Source organism: Meleagris gallopavo, chromosome 11 (genome assembly GCF_000146605.3).
Source record: "Meleagris gallopavo isolate NT-WF06-2002-E0010 breed Aviagen turkey brand Nicholas breeding stock chromosome 11, Turkey_5.1, whole genome shotgun sequence".
Classification (NCBI taxonomy): Eukaryota; Metazoa; Chordata; class Aves; order Galliformes; family Phasianidae; genus Meleagris; species Meleagris gallopavo.
Genome location: NC_015021.2, coordinates 22,686,892 through 22,706,162, shown reverse-complemented (window position 1 = coordinate 22,706,162; position 19,271 = coordinate 22,686,892). Strand labels below are relative to the sequence as shown.

The following is a 19,271-nucleotide window of genomic DNA, read 5'->3' as shown; positions in this document are numbered from 1 at the left end:
AAATCAAATTTGTATGAAAGATTTTAGAGCACTTCTTCACAAATGCAGAAGGGAAGAAATCCTCTTTCCACCAAGATCTCCGCATTCTCCATTTCTCAAATGCCATCTGCAATAAGCACCAGTTCTCTGCTTGCACTTTCCCAGTTCTGAGAACATACCACCCAAATGAAAACACTTAATAAGAACAGTGGACACATAAGAAAGTTCCCTGCATCATCCCAATAGCATACATAGTTAACAGAAGGAAGGCACTTTAAAGAAAGGCTTGGGGCAGCCTAAATGCTACACCATCCAACTTCAGGTTATTTCCTTTTTCTCTCTAACTTACAAGCTACACCATCCTCTCTTTCCAGTTACTTATGAAACACAAGCACACCAAGAAAGGTCTTCCAAGCCTATTTGCAGCACGCTGATTTCAGACTGCAGCCAGACACACAGCTGAGATGGGCACCACGTATTTTCAGATAAAGCAACGACCAGCACTCTTCGCAATACACATGTCTCACTGCCAGGAGCTGCTCTGCTCCTTTGTTGAGCACTAGGCTGAATGCTGACCCACGGCTGCTAGCTGCACCATCCCTGCCACGTTCAACGCTGCTCAGCAATTGGCAGAGCCCTGCCGCCAGGAAGAAATCATCCAAGCCTGCCAGTCCAGATGTTACATGAGATCTCACCTGTTCAGGGGATGCAATGTGCTCCACCTGACACGCTGCCCAACAAACCTCACTTACGCCAGGGATGCTAAGCTGGAGCTCTAACCCAAAACCAGGTGCTGCCAGGTGTGTAACTTTACCCCGTGGCTGCACAGGATGATGCCACCTACCCGAGCAAAGAAAGCTGCAAGTCCCACACTTTTCACTGTGGGTCCGTGCAGGAGGTTGCACAACTCACACCATCCCAACCGAGTTTGCTTGCTGCGTGCATGCTGATGTTTCCTCAGGCAGCTGAGCAGGATCCCACCTGCACCTCCTCCTGCAGGGAGCTCCAGGCAGCCGTCTGACAGCACACACCGCTCTCTAAACAGGAGCCACTGGATCCATCAGGAGACAGCCAACAAAACCACTCTGCTTACACAGAGCAGGATGTGTGGCTGCTGTGTGCAAACAGCACATGTGCTCACAGGAAAGCCTCTGGAAATTAACACAGTGGGCCTTAAAATCAACACAGTAAGATGCAAATATACTTGATAGCTTTAGGAACAACATCCTACAACTGAGCTGTAAGATTACTTCACTTAAGTTGCAAAGAAAAATAAGAGAAAGATGAACGTTATGGCTTCTCTCTCCTGCTGTCGACATACACAAAAACAACACATAAAATAGTTCTTATTTCTCCCCATTGTACTACTATGTATTATGAAATTAATATTTAGAAGTGCAACTGAAAGAGAAAAGGTTCCGTCTTGCTTTTATGGACTTAATGGTACAGCCATCTGACAAAATAAAGAGATTAAACAAGGCATAAAGAGTATTATCAAACAGACAATGAGAAGTGTAATTACTAAAGAGGATATAAATTGTATTTCTAAATTATATGCAGTCTGCATTAAGCCAATATTAAGCTTGAGGAGATGAAATAAAACCATAAAATAAACCCACAAAATGCAGAAGTTATTTTCAATTGTAATGTCAGCTCCTCCCTCTGCATTCTTGCATTCTGTGTGAGGTGAGTACTTCTGGTCCAGCTATGCATCTTGCAAATAGACAGCTTGTTTCTCTGCTCAGAGAGGAGTGACAGCAGACGCCCTAGCAGCAGGAGCACTGCACAGCACTGCCAGGCTCCTGGGGCCACCTCCTGCAATCCTCAAAGCAGGGGCACATCCTGCATGTCACCTCCGCACCTGCACTGCTGCACTCATCAAGGTGTGCTCCCACCCCCAGGCTCTGCCTGGAGCACAGCTGCCGTGATGCACAGCCGCATTCCAAAGCAATGGGGAAGAAGAAAGAAAAAAAAAAGAGCACTCACACCTCAGACCAGAGAGCAGCATGCAGTTGTACCGATGGGATCCAAGCAGTAAAGACATTCTGGATGAAACCACCAAAGTTCTGCCTGAGCTCTCAGTGTCCCATTTTGCAGCCACCTCTTGCTGTAGGTTGGCAATTGCTGTTGGGACTCGCAGGCTCCCCACACCCACTGGTGGGCATGCTTCATCCAAGTCCCATACAGCCACAGTGACATCTGGAACCCTGTGCAGCTCCCCTCTAACATCATCATGCTGCTGATGGCTGGGTCGTTACATAATGAAGCACAGGATAACGAAGAGGGCAGAGCAAGCAATCTGCCTCCAGCCAGGAGCACTTCTAATAACCACATCTCATATTGGACACGGGATTTTAATTTGCTTTATGGTAACTCTCCCAACCCCTTACGTAACCTTAAGCTTCTTACAGTGGTTTTAATCATCATCATCTCAGAGCAAAGTGCTGACATGAGACCTCTCGCACCTCTGCAAATCTGAAGCCATCCTCAGTCCCACGTGCAGCACTGCCTTCGGGGCTCTCAGGTCCCTGCAGTGCCCAGGAAAGCAGACGTACAGCACAGGGAGGCACCCACAGCACACCAACACAGTCTATGAAGCTCATTAAATCCGAAGAACTCATGCCTGTACATTCACTAAATAACATGCAAGCAAAAAGTGGTTGAAGGTGGAGAACACCATCACACACTCTGCAGAAGGGGAGAAAAAAATTATCGATGTAGTTTTAACCCTTAGGTCTGAGATCTGTCTGGTATCAGCTTTTGTTTGTGAAAGAGACTTGGAAGTGAGAACTCCCAGCGGTTGTGGTTTATGAGTAACATATATTTCATAGTAAGTACTGATCAGCCTCGCACATTGAGATTTCCAGCTTGACGCTTCCAGCAAAAGCAATTCAAATGATCTCTATATCTCTACCTGTATTGTATTATATATTATTATATAAGAGGAAAGCTTCTGCTCCATAGCTGGCTGATGCGTGACAGCACTGAGCTACTGCTCCTGCCATGAGAGCACCCAGAGTCCCTTCCTTGCCAGAAAAATCAGAAGAATGGGAGCAGGGAGAAGCCTGGGACGTCCTGAGGATTTTATTGGATCCACATCCCCGAATCCCATTCCTATTGTGAGATTATCTTTCACAGAGTATTGTGCAATGCAGAAAATGCCTTTCTGGGACAGCGTCGCACTTACAGGCCTGTGATTCCCTTTTTGAGATCTACAGTTCAGCACTGAAACTGAGATCTGAGAGCACAGCCCCCAGACACAATGCATAATGCATGGTTTCCATCTCTGCTCAGGGATATCTTCCCTCTGCCTGCCAGCACAGCAGACTTCTCACTGTTATCTTCAAGAAATTGGCCCAGGTTTCATTCCAGCAGCACTGGGGCAAGTAGCCAGTAAGGGACTCTTGGGCAGGGGCAGCTGTGCTGCTGTGGGACCCCGAAGTCCTGACCAGTCCCAGGACCTCAGCTCCAGTCTCTTCCTGAAGCAAGAGCCCAGACAGGGCACCAGTGCCAACAGGGAGCCCAGGGAGTGGCAGAACAACAGGTCACAGGGGACATCCCTGCTGCTGGCTGGCAGGGTCTCTGAGATCATCTCTCTTTCAGAAACAGATTCCATCAGAGCTGCTCAGTTTGGGAGCTGAGGAACCTCTGCTGCACAGGATGGCTGAGGACTACTGAATTCCCTATTAAAAGTAAGGAATCGCTCCTTTATTAACAGCGAGGTGCAACCACTTCACCACATAGAGGGCCAACTGTCAAAATACATTATCACATCATTAGAGCAAACCAGAAGCATAGACTTAAGCAAACATAGTTAACAGGCTCTCACATCCTAATCCTTCTCATTGCACGAGGATCCCTAGGCATGGAAATTGATTGCACCACTGCAGAGCAAGGAGCAGCAGTAGCAACAGGCAGAAGGAAAGGGAGAACAGCTTGCACTGCACCAGCAACACATCACAGCAACCCATGGCACCTCCAACTGTAGTGAGGGGAACGCACAGGGCACAGGAGGGAGGGAGGGGCTGGAAGAGGGACCCAGTGCATGGCAGCACGCACTGCTTCCTTCTGACTGCCAGGCCAACATGCAGCTGGGGCTCCAGAGTAGGAGGGGGAAAAACGGAGCACAACTGGAGGTAGAGTTAATTAACCTCTAAATCAATAAATGAAGCCTGCAGTTCAACACATGATATGGTTTATTCACAATTCATAGAAACATTTTCCTAAAGAAACATACTTCTCTATTCCATTCTCAAACTGCCTTGGTGTAAGTCACCAACAATGAGTACTCAGTGGTCAAACAGTGAATTGACAGTCTCAAGTACTGAAGTAATTTTATTACTGAAATAAATGCTTTATGCATTTGGGTTTCATGCAAATCGTGGCACATATGGGCAGCACATGGAAATCACAGGATTACGGAATGGCCTGGGTTGGAAGGGACCTCAAGGATCATGAATCTCCACCCTCCTCCTGCCACATGCAGGGCCACCAACCTCCACATTTCATACCAGCCCAGGCTGCCCAGGGCCCCATCCAGCCTGGCCTTGAACACCTCCAGGGATGGACGGGGCATCCACAGCCTCTCTGGGCAGCTGTTCCAGCACCTCACCACTCTCATAGTAAAGAACTTCCCCTGACATCCAACCTCAATCTCCCCTCCCTCAAGTTCAAACCATTTCCCCTTGTCCTGCTGTTATCTCCCCTTTCCAAGAGCTGACTCCCCTCCTGTCTGTAGGTTCCCTTGAGGTACTGAAGGCTGCAATGAGGTCACCCCGCAGCTTCTCTTCTCCAGGCTGAACAAGCCCAGCTCCCTCAGCCTGTCCTCATAGGGGGGGAGCTCCAGTCCAGTGTCAGTCACACTGCTGAGCATACCAAGCACCTGACTGCCAAGAGGCACAAGCTGCTGTGAGGTTTCCCATCACCACTATCATCAAAAAAGCAACTTGTGGTTTTCTGTAATTTCTGAAGCGCACACACCAGCACACAATGCTGCCAGCATTCTAACAAGCTGACATCCAAGACACAACCTTCTTAAATGACTACTTCAAGATCTGTGACGTATGCCGAGAGAAACACACTCTTCCTCCTGCAGGTAAGGCCTGTGTTGTTAGAAGCTGGGCCAATCTGCCTCTGCAGGCTCTTTCACCAGGTTCACCTGGCTTACCTGGGTCTGCCTTCCACAGTGAGGACACCATGAGCACTGATCCCAGCACAGCATGCAGCCATTTTGATCTTCATGGAACAGCAAAATGGTCACTTCAACAGCCTTCCATCTAGCCTCAGTTTGAGGAGAGCACCTTGATTCTGTTATGCATTACGTGCTCTGTAGATTTACTGAAGGAGGAGTGTACGTAATTGATAAGAATAAATGAATGCTAAGCATTCTGCAGGCACATAACTTAGCTGCCAATTGGTCTACCAAGTCCCTGACCTGCAAAACCCAAGGAGATGAGCAGCGTTCAGATCTGGCTGCAACAGCCCTGGCAATTCCCAATGCAGTCACACTGTGGCTGCTCACGAGCTGCTTCGCTTTTCTCAGTGCCAACACCCCATGTCTTAAAGCTTTCAGAGCTGCCACACGTCCATACTAATCTATTGCAAGTGCATACAGTGCTGCGATAGATTTAAGCTGTTGTTGATATTAAACCTCTGGAAGACCAGGCTCTTCACAGCAGGAGGCTGATGCGTTCAATAGTAGTCAGAACAGCACGTTCCTCATCTAGAGCTAATGCCCCTATACATCACTCACTAGGCTAGGGTCTATACTTAATACCTAATTTATAGGCGCTTGGGTAGATTCAAAGATACAAGCATCCCAAAGAAGCCCTAGCAATGGCCTTACAAAAGGCTGCTGCCACTGCCAGCAGACAAAGCTCAGTGCAGCTGGCTGCTGCTTTACAGCCCTCCAGTTCCATTGGAGCAGGAACAGACAGACAGAAGCTCTGCTGGTCAGCCAGGGACCAAGACTGGTCCCCAACTCCATACCTCCTCCTTGTACCTCCCCTCCCATCCCATCCCACGCCGATCCCTGCTCACTAACTCACACCCCAAAGGCACAAACTTACGGCCGAGCCGCGGGCAGGCGGGGAGCAGCATCCTCCTGCAGCCACTCATGGCCAGGCCCTGGGCAGGCTCTGCAGCAAGCAGATGGCCGTGGCACCACGGTACGCCGGCGCTGCCATACCAGCACCCTTAGGTGCATTCATCGCCGCGGGTGCGATTGGTATCATGAGTGCAATCTCACACCCGCCTGACAGGAGGCCAAGTGCTCACCTCCTCCCACCCTTCATGAGTGCAAATGGGTTCATGCCTACAAAACATGACCTCCGAAGAGGGAAAGCAACAGAGTGCCTGTTTTTGCAACAGACTCCCCTTCCTCACCAGCCTTTCTGTGAAGGCTCCGTGCTGCTGCTTCCATCAGCCAGAAACTGTTACTCCGCAATGGAAACAGCCCAGGATGAACGAATCACAAAGCAGGATAACTCCTAGAGGTCTGCAGAACAGGATGCCCACATGCTGCCACCGTTCTGCTCCAGTCCCATCCACGCCACAAACCTGCAGTGCCTGGAGCTGTGGGACAGTGCCTCGTTGCCCCTAGCCCTGGGCTGCCATCATCCAGCAAAGCAACCGACCAAGGAGCAGCGACAACTGCAGGTGGCAGCTGCTGCTGTTTGTCTGCAGAAAAAGGACTAGAAAATGCCTTCAGACAGGAGCTCGCCAGCAGCTGAACACCTGGCAAGAAATGTGTTTATACGTACAGAACGTTTACACCAGCTTCTAAAGTTAAACCTGATGCTTTTCTTCTAGGATCGCTCCAAAAACACCCTCCCAATAAGCTCTCTCTGGTAAATTATTCATTGGGACCTATCCATTACCTGCTGTGTCTCAGCAAACAGATGGAGTAACACCTGCTCTCCTTTCCCTTACTAGGAGCATCAAAACGTAATGCAGAGCTGCGTGTAACAGAAACCTCCAAAACATGAACGCAGCACAGGGAGCTGCAGCAAAGCACCCCAACAGACAGAGCTGTCCCCCGTAGGATGCACAAGAAACTGACAGCTGCTTAAAGCAGCCTCAATTTCTTACAGAATAGTAAGAATAGGGGTTTGGTTTTGTTTTTTCCAAAATTAAGGATAGAATACCCAATTTTGAGATGCTTTCCCTTTAGTAAACATCTTTAAAAAAAATTCTCACACATAACCAAACATCAGTAATGACACAAATACAATAGTACAAAAATAAACTTCGGCTATCTTCATTTCTCCCTCCCCCTATGGCCTTTAGTCTATAGCCATTTAGAGGCTAAAAGTAATTACTACTTTCTATCAGCTCCGACTTCACATCCAATTTTGTTCAATCTACCCGAGGTGCCCTCCTTTCTATATCAGTCTCCTACAAGTCTCATCCATTGCTCTCTGATCAGAACTTTACATATAAATAGAATACAAACAGATATACAAATAATAAGTGTTACTAGAAAAACCAGATGTTCGTTCCCATGGAAAAGTATGCCATGGCAGACCGACCAATAGATCAAGAAGTCTGGAGTGTTTTTAAAGAGAAATACATTAGTAATAATTTAAGATAAAACATAGCCCTACAGTACACACGATCCGTATGTTTAGATGGAGAAATGTATTTTGAAGTTGACACGAAAACACCAAGTTTTCCTCTGAAACATTCAGAAAGATTTGTGATTTTTTTTTTCCATATTAATGATGTCTAAATAAATACAGCACATAAAAGTTACCCATCGTAAACAAAGCATCCTTCATTTTTCTATAAGCATTTCAGACATCATTTGAGCTCTTCCCACAGTAATTACAAACTGGAACATCCTTACCTTTTTCAGGACTTAAATTTTTATATACTTCAAGGTCTGCCATTAAATTGGCAACTCTTGTGCATCGTTGGCAACGAAAACGGGAATCGTCACTGCAGGAAAGCCTCCATTGAATCTTCACATCTCCAGAGAGAAAACATTTGGAAAGCAGTCCTCAGAAGTACGGGAGCACCTCCCCAGCACCACACTCCGAGCAGAACGATGAGATTTTCGTGAGCCATAAAAGACAGACAAACAAATCCAGAGGCCACGCCAGGCAACTTTCCTCAAAACCAGAGGGCACCGCCCGGTAGAAAAGCCGGCAGCATCTGCTCCGTGCTGCTGCTGCTGCTGCGGGAGCGCAGGAGCAGTGCCCACTTTTGGCACGAGCCGCGCGCACAGCGCTGCGATTCTGCCACTCCAGGCTGAAGGGTCTGCAACGCCTGCGAAGGAGAGCGCGCCGTGGGCAAGAGCCTGGAAGCCGGCAGTCACCGAACACGGAGCCCGGCTACAGAGCGAGTGACGCAGGCTGAATGCACGAGAGGAAAAGCCCCCTCGCCCCCAGGTAACTCCCAGCGCCGTCAGCCATGGGATTCTGCAGGAAGGGCTCCTTCCTCTCGGCCCGGTGCCCTCCTCCCCTCTCCCCCCAGCCCCCGTTGTGCTCTGTGGAACGAGGCCAGCCGGAGCACAGAGCATGCAAATGGTTCAGGCTGTGCATCACTGAGCATTTGATTTCGTAAGAACAAGTAGCCTCCTGAGAGATGCTGAGCACTAACTCTCCCGGCAGCTATGAAAAAACTGCCGTGCTAGCAGCCAATATCGCACTTGTTTAAGCCAAGGCAATGCTTTTGAAACTCAGAGCTTCACAGTCAGTGTGGAATGATGGGCAGAAACACTCACACTTGCACTTACTCGTGATGGAGCCCAAGGGGACACAGCGCTGACAAGCTCTGCAGGAACGAAGTAGGCTCCACCTATAACGCTTCTCATCTTGGATTTACTGCATTTTTAATTGTTTCTCTACTGGCTGGCGTTTACAGAATAGCCTTTACACCAGGAATCCTCAGCCGCATTCTCAAAGACTGAGAGCAACAAAACAGGACAGAATTTGTCCAGTGCATGCTAGGAGAAAGTTACACGGAGTGTGATTGAGGTGGGGGGGATGAAAAGAGACAAGCACGCAGACAACTCAGAGTGAGGCAGGAGACCAGATACGAGTGGAGCTGACGCACATTTCACTTGCAAGAAATCCTTATTTCTTAGCTGCTGCTAACACGAATAGCGAGGCTTCCAACAGTCAACATATGATAGGCTGCAGCACAGCACAAGACACATCGCCTACAGCCAGCAAACGAAAATATAAAATGAAACAACCCCAAGAACACACTGTGGGATCACTGCTGGCTGCACTCAGGGCTTCTGCTTCTCATCACACCTTCAGCTGAGGACAGCAATGCTCTGGGAAGTCGCATTCTGCAGAGAGAAGTGTCACTCATCCCACTTATCATAAGGGAAATGGAGGAGCTACTTAATTACCCCACAGTGGTTCATACCTCACTTCACAAGATTACTTCTAAAGCACAAAGTCATTGCTCTGAAGCCTCGAGGCAGCTGTCAATACATTTACATCTCAATGAATTGATGTGTTATAGATGCAATTCAACAACAACAAAAGAAATTAACTGTCACTAGTCTTTAGTTTAATTCCTGAGATATCAAATTGCACTTGATAACGTGTTACAGAGTATAATTATGGCACACTCCTAGCCTCTCATTCTTGTGATAGGGGCTATACACAAGCATCGTAACACAGAAGCTGCTTAACAGGAAAGCTTGTCTCATCACTAACATATTTCTCATTGCTTTGGCTTCAAAATAATGCTCATTTTACAAATCAAAGTGTTTCAGTGCTGTACGGCTTTAGAAACCAGAGTATGCTATACAGATCACCAAGAACATTACAACAAAAAAATGATTTTTACATAATTTGGGGGAAAAAGCCCAATGGTATGAAAATACCTCTAAGTTTATTCAGCTTCATGAAACAATCACCACGATCACTCTCTGCTGACAAGCCAGGTTTCACATCCAGTCCCAACCCTATCAGCCCAGGTCAGACCTGAAACCGTTGTGCCCTCAAAGACACACTGCACTGGAGTGTACTTACATTTCCTGCCCCATAGCCCTTCCTTCCTTTGGCAACCACTGCCAGTGACTTCATACTCAGAACTCTGTTTTCTCAACTTTTTAAGCGGGTTTAATAAAACCTATTACATGTCCTCCAAGCCTCATCTCACTGATAACTTTTGACAATCTCAGCTACAAAAGCACTAAAACTCATTAAAAAGATATTCATTCAGTCAAAACCCATCTCCCCTAGTCTAATATTATTTTCTAGTTTTCTTCATTCGCCATTCAAAGCTCTATCATTAAACCACAGAAATTTTGAGGTGAGACAGCAAGTACCCTGAGGTACAAGGCGGGCAGTGCCAAAGCTCTGTCCCCACCATCTCTTTAAGAAGGGAGATTTAAAGCTTTCACTTAATACCTGCAGATAGTTAATTCTTCCCTTCCACGCAGCTCCAGCCTCAGATGACATAAACGCCTGAAGGCTGCACACCAAACCCAAAGCAGCAAGTCCAGGGTAAGAGCGTGGCCCCACACGTGCAGTTGTGCATTGGGTGGCTGGAGATGGCACAGTCCCACGGGGCTCAACACCCTTGGACTACAGCTCGCAGTCCAAGTTCTACTGCCAAATATTAATTTTCCAATAAACGAGAATGTTTCAACAATTAGGTTTAGAAACTACGACATCAGAAGAATATTAATTTTCTGGCTCATCGGTTTTTCCTTTTTCAACGTCAAAATTGCTGGAAAGTGGTAAAAAGGCTAATTCTGCTACAGAGAAAGAAAGGCTGATTAGAGAACTTCTACCTCTTCCAGCAAGTAGATAATGAACTAAGAAGATAAACACAGCTTCATATTCATCACACAAATTTAATCTTAGACCTAAACTGTAATACAATCTTCCAAAAATTCAGCTAGGCTTAAATAAAATTTTATGTTATCTGCACAAACAACTCATCATTTTTATCAGATTAAAGCTTTTATCAACTTTCCTTCTTTGTCATTAATGAAGACACCGCTCTTTGGTGAGCTGAGCTAGATAGGGGAGGGGAAAAACACAACGTGAAAGGTTAGCTGTCTGACACCACCTTGAGACAGAGCCCTTGAGACAAATGGAGCTGCTCCTTTCACTGCAGGTGCACGGACAGCTCTTAAAGGCAGCTGCACATTAAACAAAGCACGGAGAGGTGGTTTCTTCATGTTTTAGGATGGTTTTTTTAAATTGTTTTCTAACTTATTTTTAAATTTAGTTTTTAATACGTTTTTATATGCATTTTCAGTTACGTGTGTCTGCTTTAAAGAAGGAATTGTGTATATTTTACTATATAATGAGAATATAAAATATGAATTACTGACTACTAGCTTCTTCTTTCCCAAGCATCATTACAAAACTTAAATTGAAGATGACTGTAAAGATGTAAGAGCAAAATTCTGCAGTCTACATCTGATATCTTTAGCACTGTAGCCTCAAGCATAGGGCTTGAATGAGTTTTCTGCAGAGCTAATTATAAAGCATTGCCCATCAGCAAACACAAAGCTAAACATATACATACAATTCTGCAATATTGCTCACCCACATCACTCCCCCCAAATTTGAGCTCTAATAAACAGACCATTTTACTATATAGAACATAATGTATTTTATCTTCCCGTTCATTGAACACAAAAGTTAAAGATAACTAAAAGAAAAATCCTTTGAGAACCTGCATAAAAGCTCAGCTCTTCAGACTGAAACGAAAGGAAAAGCACTGCAATAACACCTGCCACAAGCAATCTCTCGAGATGCTGCCCAAAACTGGTTGTGCAACAGCAGTAGGTGTTCATCTAATAAAAGCAGTGCACAACTGCATGCATTGCATTTGGGAAATCACCGAGATGCCCTCTCAAGATAAGCTGTTTCCTTGTCCCAGGTCATTCTCCCCAGCTCAACTTCAGATGCGTTCAGGCAGGCGATCTGGAAGAACCCTGTGAAAGATGAGCTGGACATTCCTGAAACAACAGACTAAGAGTGCACAAGAATCCAGGTCAACGTTCAATAATCTCCTTTACAAGGATGACCGGGATGGGGCCATTCGCTGCACAACAGCAGATGGCAAAATTACTGCTGGAAAGTACTCTTTGTTTCATGCCAGCATGAACTACGTGTTTGAGTGGCTCATCTTGAAGAGTCACTGGAAGGAAATGGGAGTACTGCTATACCAAAGCCAAACTTCAGCAGATCACGACCTAGTATCGAGGTCTAGACCAAAATTGCCATTTTGCTGTTTTCTCTTTCCTGGAGTAGAAGAAAGCATTATCATCACAACACTCCCCACTCATTTCCTCAGTGAGATGTTGGAAGGCAGGCATTCAAAGCTGCAGATACACCGAACACGATGTAAGAGTGTACTGACTTACAAGCCTGACCCTAGCTCCCATCCAGCCAGCCAGTGTCCTTCCAGGGGAAGAGAATGAGCAACCAAGCCTTCCCCACTGCTTACAGCCTGAACGTGGCAATGACTGTTTCCTTCAAGCAGGTTTACGACGACAAAAATAAGCTTTGGAGTTCGCTCCCACGGGTGGCAAAAAGAAATGAATTTAAAAAAACCTTCAGAAGTTATGAGATGAGAAAGTAATAAATGCAAAGATTCAGACGCAGCTTCTGGCTGAGAAAGCACTTACATCACTGACTGGCAGGTGCTGGGAGTGCATAGGAGGCTTTGGTATATCTCTGTCTTCCTTTATACTTTTAGCCCCAAATATTTGCTAGCAAAATAGATGGAAGTTTGGTCTGACAACACAGCCGGTCCTATATTGTGATTGCCAGAAAACAAATCAAATATGGTTTTACAGCATGAAAGCCCCAAGAAAAAAAAACAAATCTTCTGAGCCTAGAGGTATGATGTACTTTGTATTTTGGCACTCTCTGCAACAGGAAGGAAAAGAAAGTAGGCTCACCAAGTCCTTTAGGCTACTCTCAACATTGTAAGAGCCTCTCTTTCTCTATTCTACAGAAACTGCTAAAATAGCTTAAACCCAGATCTGTCTTCAGTTTGTTATTCTGTGTGCACACAGTGCTGTTACTGAAGAAAACTGACATTTTTGCTTCTAGGCAGATGAGACTCCCTAGGGTACAAGGCACAGCAGCAACTTCCATTTCTGTAACAAAAAATTTCAGACAAACAGACAAGAATTTTAGCATCCCACAAACGAAGTGATTAGCAGCTTCCCCCAATAAAATTTAGAAATGATGAGAAATCCTTAGGCAATTTAGATGCAGATAGTGCTGGAGCATTACGTATACGAATGTTCAGTCATTACTCACACACAAACTGCTAAAGCCCTGTGGTAAAGCACACAGCCATGTATCAATAGTTTCTCCTTGCCTACAAACATGCATGAGCCTCAAAGCACAATTACAATACAGCAGTGAGCAGCACGATGTGAGTACAGCAGCATTTCCCAGAAGGGAATGGAAGCAGTCCTGTTAGCATTTGCTGTTTGCTACACAGGAACTGACCTGGCACCACTTCAACACTCCTCCAGTCCATATTTACATTTGCCAGAATATTGCTTGCTGCTACTAATCATATTTGCAGCTTCAGAGCAGGGGCACAGTCAGGGCACTTGTAACCATGATCAAAACTTTCTGGCCTCCACCTCAAAGAAAGTTAGTTTTTCCCTGCATCTGTTTATATACCTATGGACAATTTTCAATACAGTCCTCAATGTTTCAATTTGAACTTTTCCTATCAGTTCCAATAAGCTGCTTCTTTCCCACGTTTACCACTCGCAAGTGTATTTATAGTCAGCCATACAAACCAGATGAATCTTGACTCCTCTTACAGGTGATTTTCCTGAGCACATCCGCAGACATTTTCTCTGCATGCTCCTGAGCTACACTTGCTTAAAGAGTACTGATCAGAACTGCATTAGGCTGGGCCTTGCAGCACTAATGCCTTGTCCTAAGAGCACTTACACTTTTTTACTCCACAAGATTCAAAGGTGCATTTGTCTCCAGGTCTCCAGCTAATGCATGATGAGCAAGGTGCTGTCCTGCTATTTGCCACATCTCACACTTCATCCCCCACCACATCTATGCTTGCAGCCAGAGGCCTCCAACATGAGCTGACAGGTGCACTGCTCATCCTCCAAGTGAGGTATTCTGACATTTCTTTAGAGGCACTGTGTGCCCTAACAGGTTATGCATGCAGGGCTGTGGTCTCATTTGGGTGTTTCTGCTTAAAGATTTTTGTGGTTGCTTTGGGATGTGGTTGTTTTTTTATTTGTTTTGTTATTTGTTTGTTCCCTGAAAAAGATGTTTAAACTGCTTCTAATTAACATAGAGCTTTGGCATTCTCATTTGGGCAGCCCACAAGTTTCCTGTGCTGAAACACCTCAGTTGGAAGTGAACAACTTTAACACCACATATTTACATTCTCAAAGCAATGCAAGTCCCTGACGGATATGGAGGGAAAACGACAATGAACAAGGATGAGCAGCAAGCTTTTGTACTGGGTGTCTCTGTGGATGCTTCCAGTTCTGAAGGCTCTATGGAGAAAGATAACCCCAAGCCTTTTAGAACATCAGCAAATGCAGTGGGATATTTCTATGTCTACTTCACAAATGAGGTGCAACAGTTCTTCCAGATTAAAGATTCGGTTACAGAAAATAATCACGACACTGAAATGTGAACCTCCCAGGCAAGCCCAATACAACTGAATTAGTCCACTCCTCTGAATGAAAGAGCAAGACTGAATGGACATGACACCCAACCAGCAGCGGTCAAGTCCCTACTGACATCAAAGTCTGAAAAGAAAGAGGTGGAGACGCCAGACGATAAAATTAGAAACAGAGAGAGAATTAATTACAGTTATGGAAATGCAATTTAAACAAAGGGTTTGTATTTCTGAGAGAAGAGGAAAAGATAATTGGTTTAAGTATGAAAAACTACTTTCAGAACTACTAAGACAAAATCAGCTATTTGCTAACCATGTCTCGTCTTTCATTTAACCATTACAGAATATTAGCATGCATAAATGTAGAAAAATAAGCTAATCAACAGTTCTGCACACTTGCTCCCTGAAGAGCCATGATCCCAATGTCAGAATATGAAAATATAATAGCAGTTTTTTTAGAAGTCATGAAAACTACTTAAGATAGAATTAATAGACGTTAGAGGCGGGCACATGCACATGCAGCCAAACACTCAATTGTCAGCAAGTCACAAGGGGTTGAATAACAGTACTGACCCTGCTAACAGATTGTACTTTTCCCACACAGAGTTCACATGAGATTTTCTTTCTTAATTTCCCAGTGGTATAGTCAAGATCACTCCATGCAAGAAGCTAGTAAAGGCACTCATCCCTCCTGTTTTACCACTGCCCTGTGCCAGAAGCTACAGGATCAGAAGGCTCCGAAAGCACGCTGACAACAAGCCAATCCTTAAAAGCCTCTGTCACCCCTTTTAGCTTTATCAACACCTCTTGTAGGAGTCAGGAGCAACATGTTAATTCCTGGGGACACGCACACATCTCTTGTGCAGTGCTGTCCAGCAGAACCTCAGCCATGAGGCTGAGCTGCAGCTGCCCTGCAGCCCACAGCTGCGCTGTGCATTGGATTCAGCAGGAAAAAGAAAGCAACAATACAGCTTGCTGCTTACCATGAAACACGCCGTTGTCCGCCAAGAAGTGTCTGCAGTATTGCAGACAGCTTTTCTTATCCAGGCTCCAGTAACTCATCCTGAGACCTTCTGCTCACCAAAGACAGCCACCCTACAAAAAGAAACAGAATGAGTAATAGTTCATTTACAAGCAATGCATAACTGCTGGAACTGCAAAGGAGAACTTATTGAAGCCCTTTATGCCAAATCGTTCATTACCCTCAAAGTACTCCAGCAAATGCAACCCTTCACTCTCCAAACACACCAGCCCACCTCCAGGGACACACAGGAAAGGACAGGTGCAGACAGAGCCCAAGCAACCAGCTGGACCCCATGGGGCAGCTCCCACCAGCACAGAGCTGCCCAGCCCCAGAGCAGCCAGCTGCTTCATCCAGCCCCACAGCCCTGCAGGCCACCACATGGCCACGAGAAAGGATCAATTGGATCTATTTAATGATGCTGTCCCACATTTACCAACTACTAGCACATCCAACAACACCATAAAACAATATGTATTATCCCCAGCTAAACTTCCACATAAATAAAATGAATCAAAGGAATCAAAACACTGGGGGATGTTCACCCATGGAGCTGAAGACGGACTCTTCCAGGGACAGCAGCATGGGCAGCACTTTTGAGGAGATCTGGTCACATCAGCTACGTGAAATTTATATCCTTCAGCCCCAGGACCCCAGATTTACGCAGCAAAGAGATGCTCTCGGCTCAGAGTCCCACTTACCAGTTCCATGTTGCACCGATGCAGCTGATGAACCATCAATCTGCTTTACCATCTCCTTACTTTGTTTTACCCCCATCACAAGAACCAAACTGAGAACCCCAGTAGAATGGGGCAGCCAAGCACCAATCCCTTCCCACACAGGTCCGTGCTGGCCCCAGCCCACCAAGGCCAAGGCTCCCAGCACTGCCACAGGATGGCTGTGCTGCCTCCAGCAGGGACAAGGACATGGGAACGCATGGGTAATTGGCTGCAGATGCTCCCACACAATACCTGGAGCAGACAGCAATGTTTCTGGCCACGAGCCCCAAAGCTCTGTTGGTCCGAGCCCCCTGACGGCCAGCGTTCCCCAGACCCAGGCAGCAGTATGTATCAGGCAGTTAAAACGGACAAGCACACCATGCCAACATGAGGCAAAGCCCAGCCAAGCAAGGGAGCGCGAGCAGCTGAGGCCAAGCGCTAACAATGAGGTGGGAAACAATCCCAATCCAGTCCCTGGGAAAGCTTCCACCACGAGCTGCTCTGCTGTTCCACTGCCACAACCCGGGACAATGGCAACAATCAGAACAGTTATGTTCAGAGACCAAAACAGTGTAAGTTAACTCATTAATAAGCTGGTGGCTATAACTCAAGACGAGGCTGTGTTCGACTCAGTTCACCCAACTTCCACTCAGACAATTCAGCCTTTTGTTCTGTAAGCTGGGCCTCGCAGAGCCCCATCCCACCCAGCAGGGCTCACTGCACAGTTGTGGTTACAACTCAACAAATCAGCATTTCATATTTCTTTTGTATTAAAATTAACCGCAGATTCCTCAGCCTGCTGTTCAGACGCATCCTTTCACTGGATCCCCCTCTGCTGTCTGGCCAAGGCTCGGCCCAGCAGCCACACCAGCCCTGGTCTGCTTCAGTCACCCACCTCATCTCCCTCCCACCTCCACCCGGCCCATCCGTCTCCATTACAGTCTAAGTTTAGGGTAAGGACCACGTACTGTTCAAACTAAAGGCCTGTTTTACTGGAACTGGGCCCACTATGCAGTTACAGCCATTACATCTCCACCAGACTTGTGCACTTCCTGGACTTTTGCCCTACCAGGCCATGAGCTTTCATTGTAGCTTGCCACAACTACGGTCACTCTTCCGCTGTTAATTAGTAAGGCACAAGCTGACAGTTACCTTAACGGCGCAGAAATAACATTATCACTGCTACCCAGCCTACCGCCAGGTTTTTTCCTTCAGGTATTGGAAAGACAAGCATCGCTATGTTTTAGCTACAAAAATCGTCTCAAGTATTTATCAGTTGGAATTTACACAAATAAAGAGAGATCGCATCTCTCGCTCAGCTCCCCCACAGAACTCTGAAGGGAACCTGCAGCCCCCTCCCCTCCGTCTCAGCTCACACAATAGGCCCTTGTTCAGAGCACAGCGGGTCCTCCCACACCGTGCTGCTGCCTACAACAAAGGTTCTCCCAGCAGCTGGGGATGAAGGCAGAATTTCGAAGCTGGGATCCGGGCAGTTATTACTGAAAGTAAACCGATCTTGCTCTAGTTTGATAGAAAAAAAATAAGTTCAAGTTATGTGCGTGCATGCATACATGCGCACAAAGAAACAGGTCTGTGTGGATACATGGGGATGAGATGAACAAATGAGACTATTGTTATCATCATGATAGCAGGGGAAACTCCTTCCAAGGAAAGTTTCCTGAAAATATTTTATGAAATGGATTCTAGAATTCGTGGAGCCAAACATACAAGATACTTCTGAAGGCAGAGGCTGCTCTGTGTGCGCTGTAACAGATGCTTCTTGCTGCACAGGCTGGACACCAACAAGGCAGCACCCTCTAAGCCCTGCTCCCACACGTCCATTTAGCACCTGGGAACTCCCTCGTCCTGTGCACAGCTCTCAGAACACTCAGACAGATGAGTTGGTAGTTAAGCCAGCAATATACAGGGCGGAGAGACTGCGAATCCCCTCTTGTCTCACCTGCCCTCTCCCCTTCCTGCTCCTGAAGCACTCTGACAGATAACATTAAATCAGTCTGATAGCACAAATGGTTCCCCGCCAACAGCGAATGGTGCAGCCCACCAGAACCTCCCAGTGCCAAAGCCACAGAACCAGTTTCCAAGCTCACATTGCACTGCCTTCCCAGCCAACTGGTTTTGAAAGAATCATTCTTAAAGAAGGGATTCCTTTCTCTAGCACAGAATGGTGTGTGGGAAAAATAAATATTCTATAAGAAGTTCTGCATAGTTGAAATATAGAAACCCATTGTGACTGGCAATTCCATCCGCAACAGAAAAGGGAAGTCCAGAAAGCAGTGCAGAGAAGCTCCAGATTTTCGATACCTGCACTCATTTCAAATACCACTGGTGATAAATTTTACAATGAAAATAGCGCAGGGATTCTGGAAGCTACAAGAGACATAAAGTAAAAGCATAACAGAGACAAGGAAAAAAGCAGGTTAGAAATGAAGAGAAACGTAGAACCAAACAAAGGACACACTAAGCACGTTACTGGCAATAATTCTGCATGAGCTCCAGATGTGGCCATAGACAGGCAGCTCCTGCCATCTGCGTGGGAGGGCACCAGGCCCTCTGCCTGTAGCACCTCCCAGGCACACACTGGCTCTCCATCTGGCAGCTGGGATCACACCCCAACCTCTGCTGACTTCCATCACACACACCCAGTTAGCTTCCAGGTATTGCAAACTGGAAAAATAAACACCTCATCAGAGTGGAAGTAACGCCTTGAACTTTCCTCATTGAACACCAAGGCACTCAAGTGCCAAGTTAGCTTCACAGGCCTACATGGATTGCTAAAACAGAGAGCATAACAGATTTACCTTAAGCTTGAGAGTAAGTGTCAACGGTTTACGGGCTGGTTCGGCCCGGTTCCGTGACTAGAAGGGCGGAGGGATCCGCGGATCCGCGCCCCCGGAAAAAAAAAGAAAATAAGGGACCCCGAA

At 46.3% G+C, this 19,271-nt stretch overlaps 1 protein-coding gene across 6 annotated transcripts in view; it reads right to left on the bottom strand.

Moving 5' to 3' along the window:
* Window positions 1-19,233, bottom strand: part of PLCH1 (phospholipase C eta 1) — a 57,307-nt gene extending 38,074 nt beyond the window's left edge. For 4 of the 6 annotated variants that reach the window (XM_010717027.2, XM_010717030.2, XM_010717029.2 and 1 more), the window contains exons 1-2: window positions 16,312-19,233; window positions 15,573-15,684 (exon numbers count right to left, since the gene is read on the bottom strand). In XM_010717027.2, coding sequence (XP_010715329.1) covers window positions 15,573-15,651 — 79 coding nt within the window. In that variant the 5' untranslated portion in view covers window positions 15,652-15,684; window positions 16,312-19,233. The remainder of the gene's footprint in view (window positions 1-15,572; window positions 15,685-16,311) is intronic. The other 2 variants (XM_010717028.2, XM_019619226.2) reach the window with 2 other exon arrangements.
* Between the last annotated feature and the right edge of the window lie 38 nt (window positions 19,234-19,271).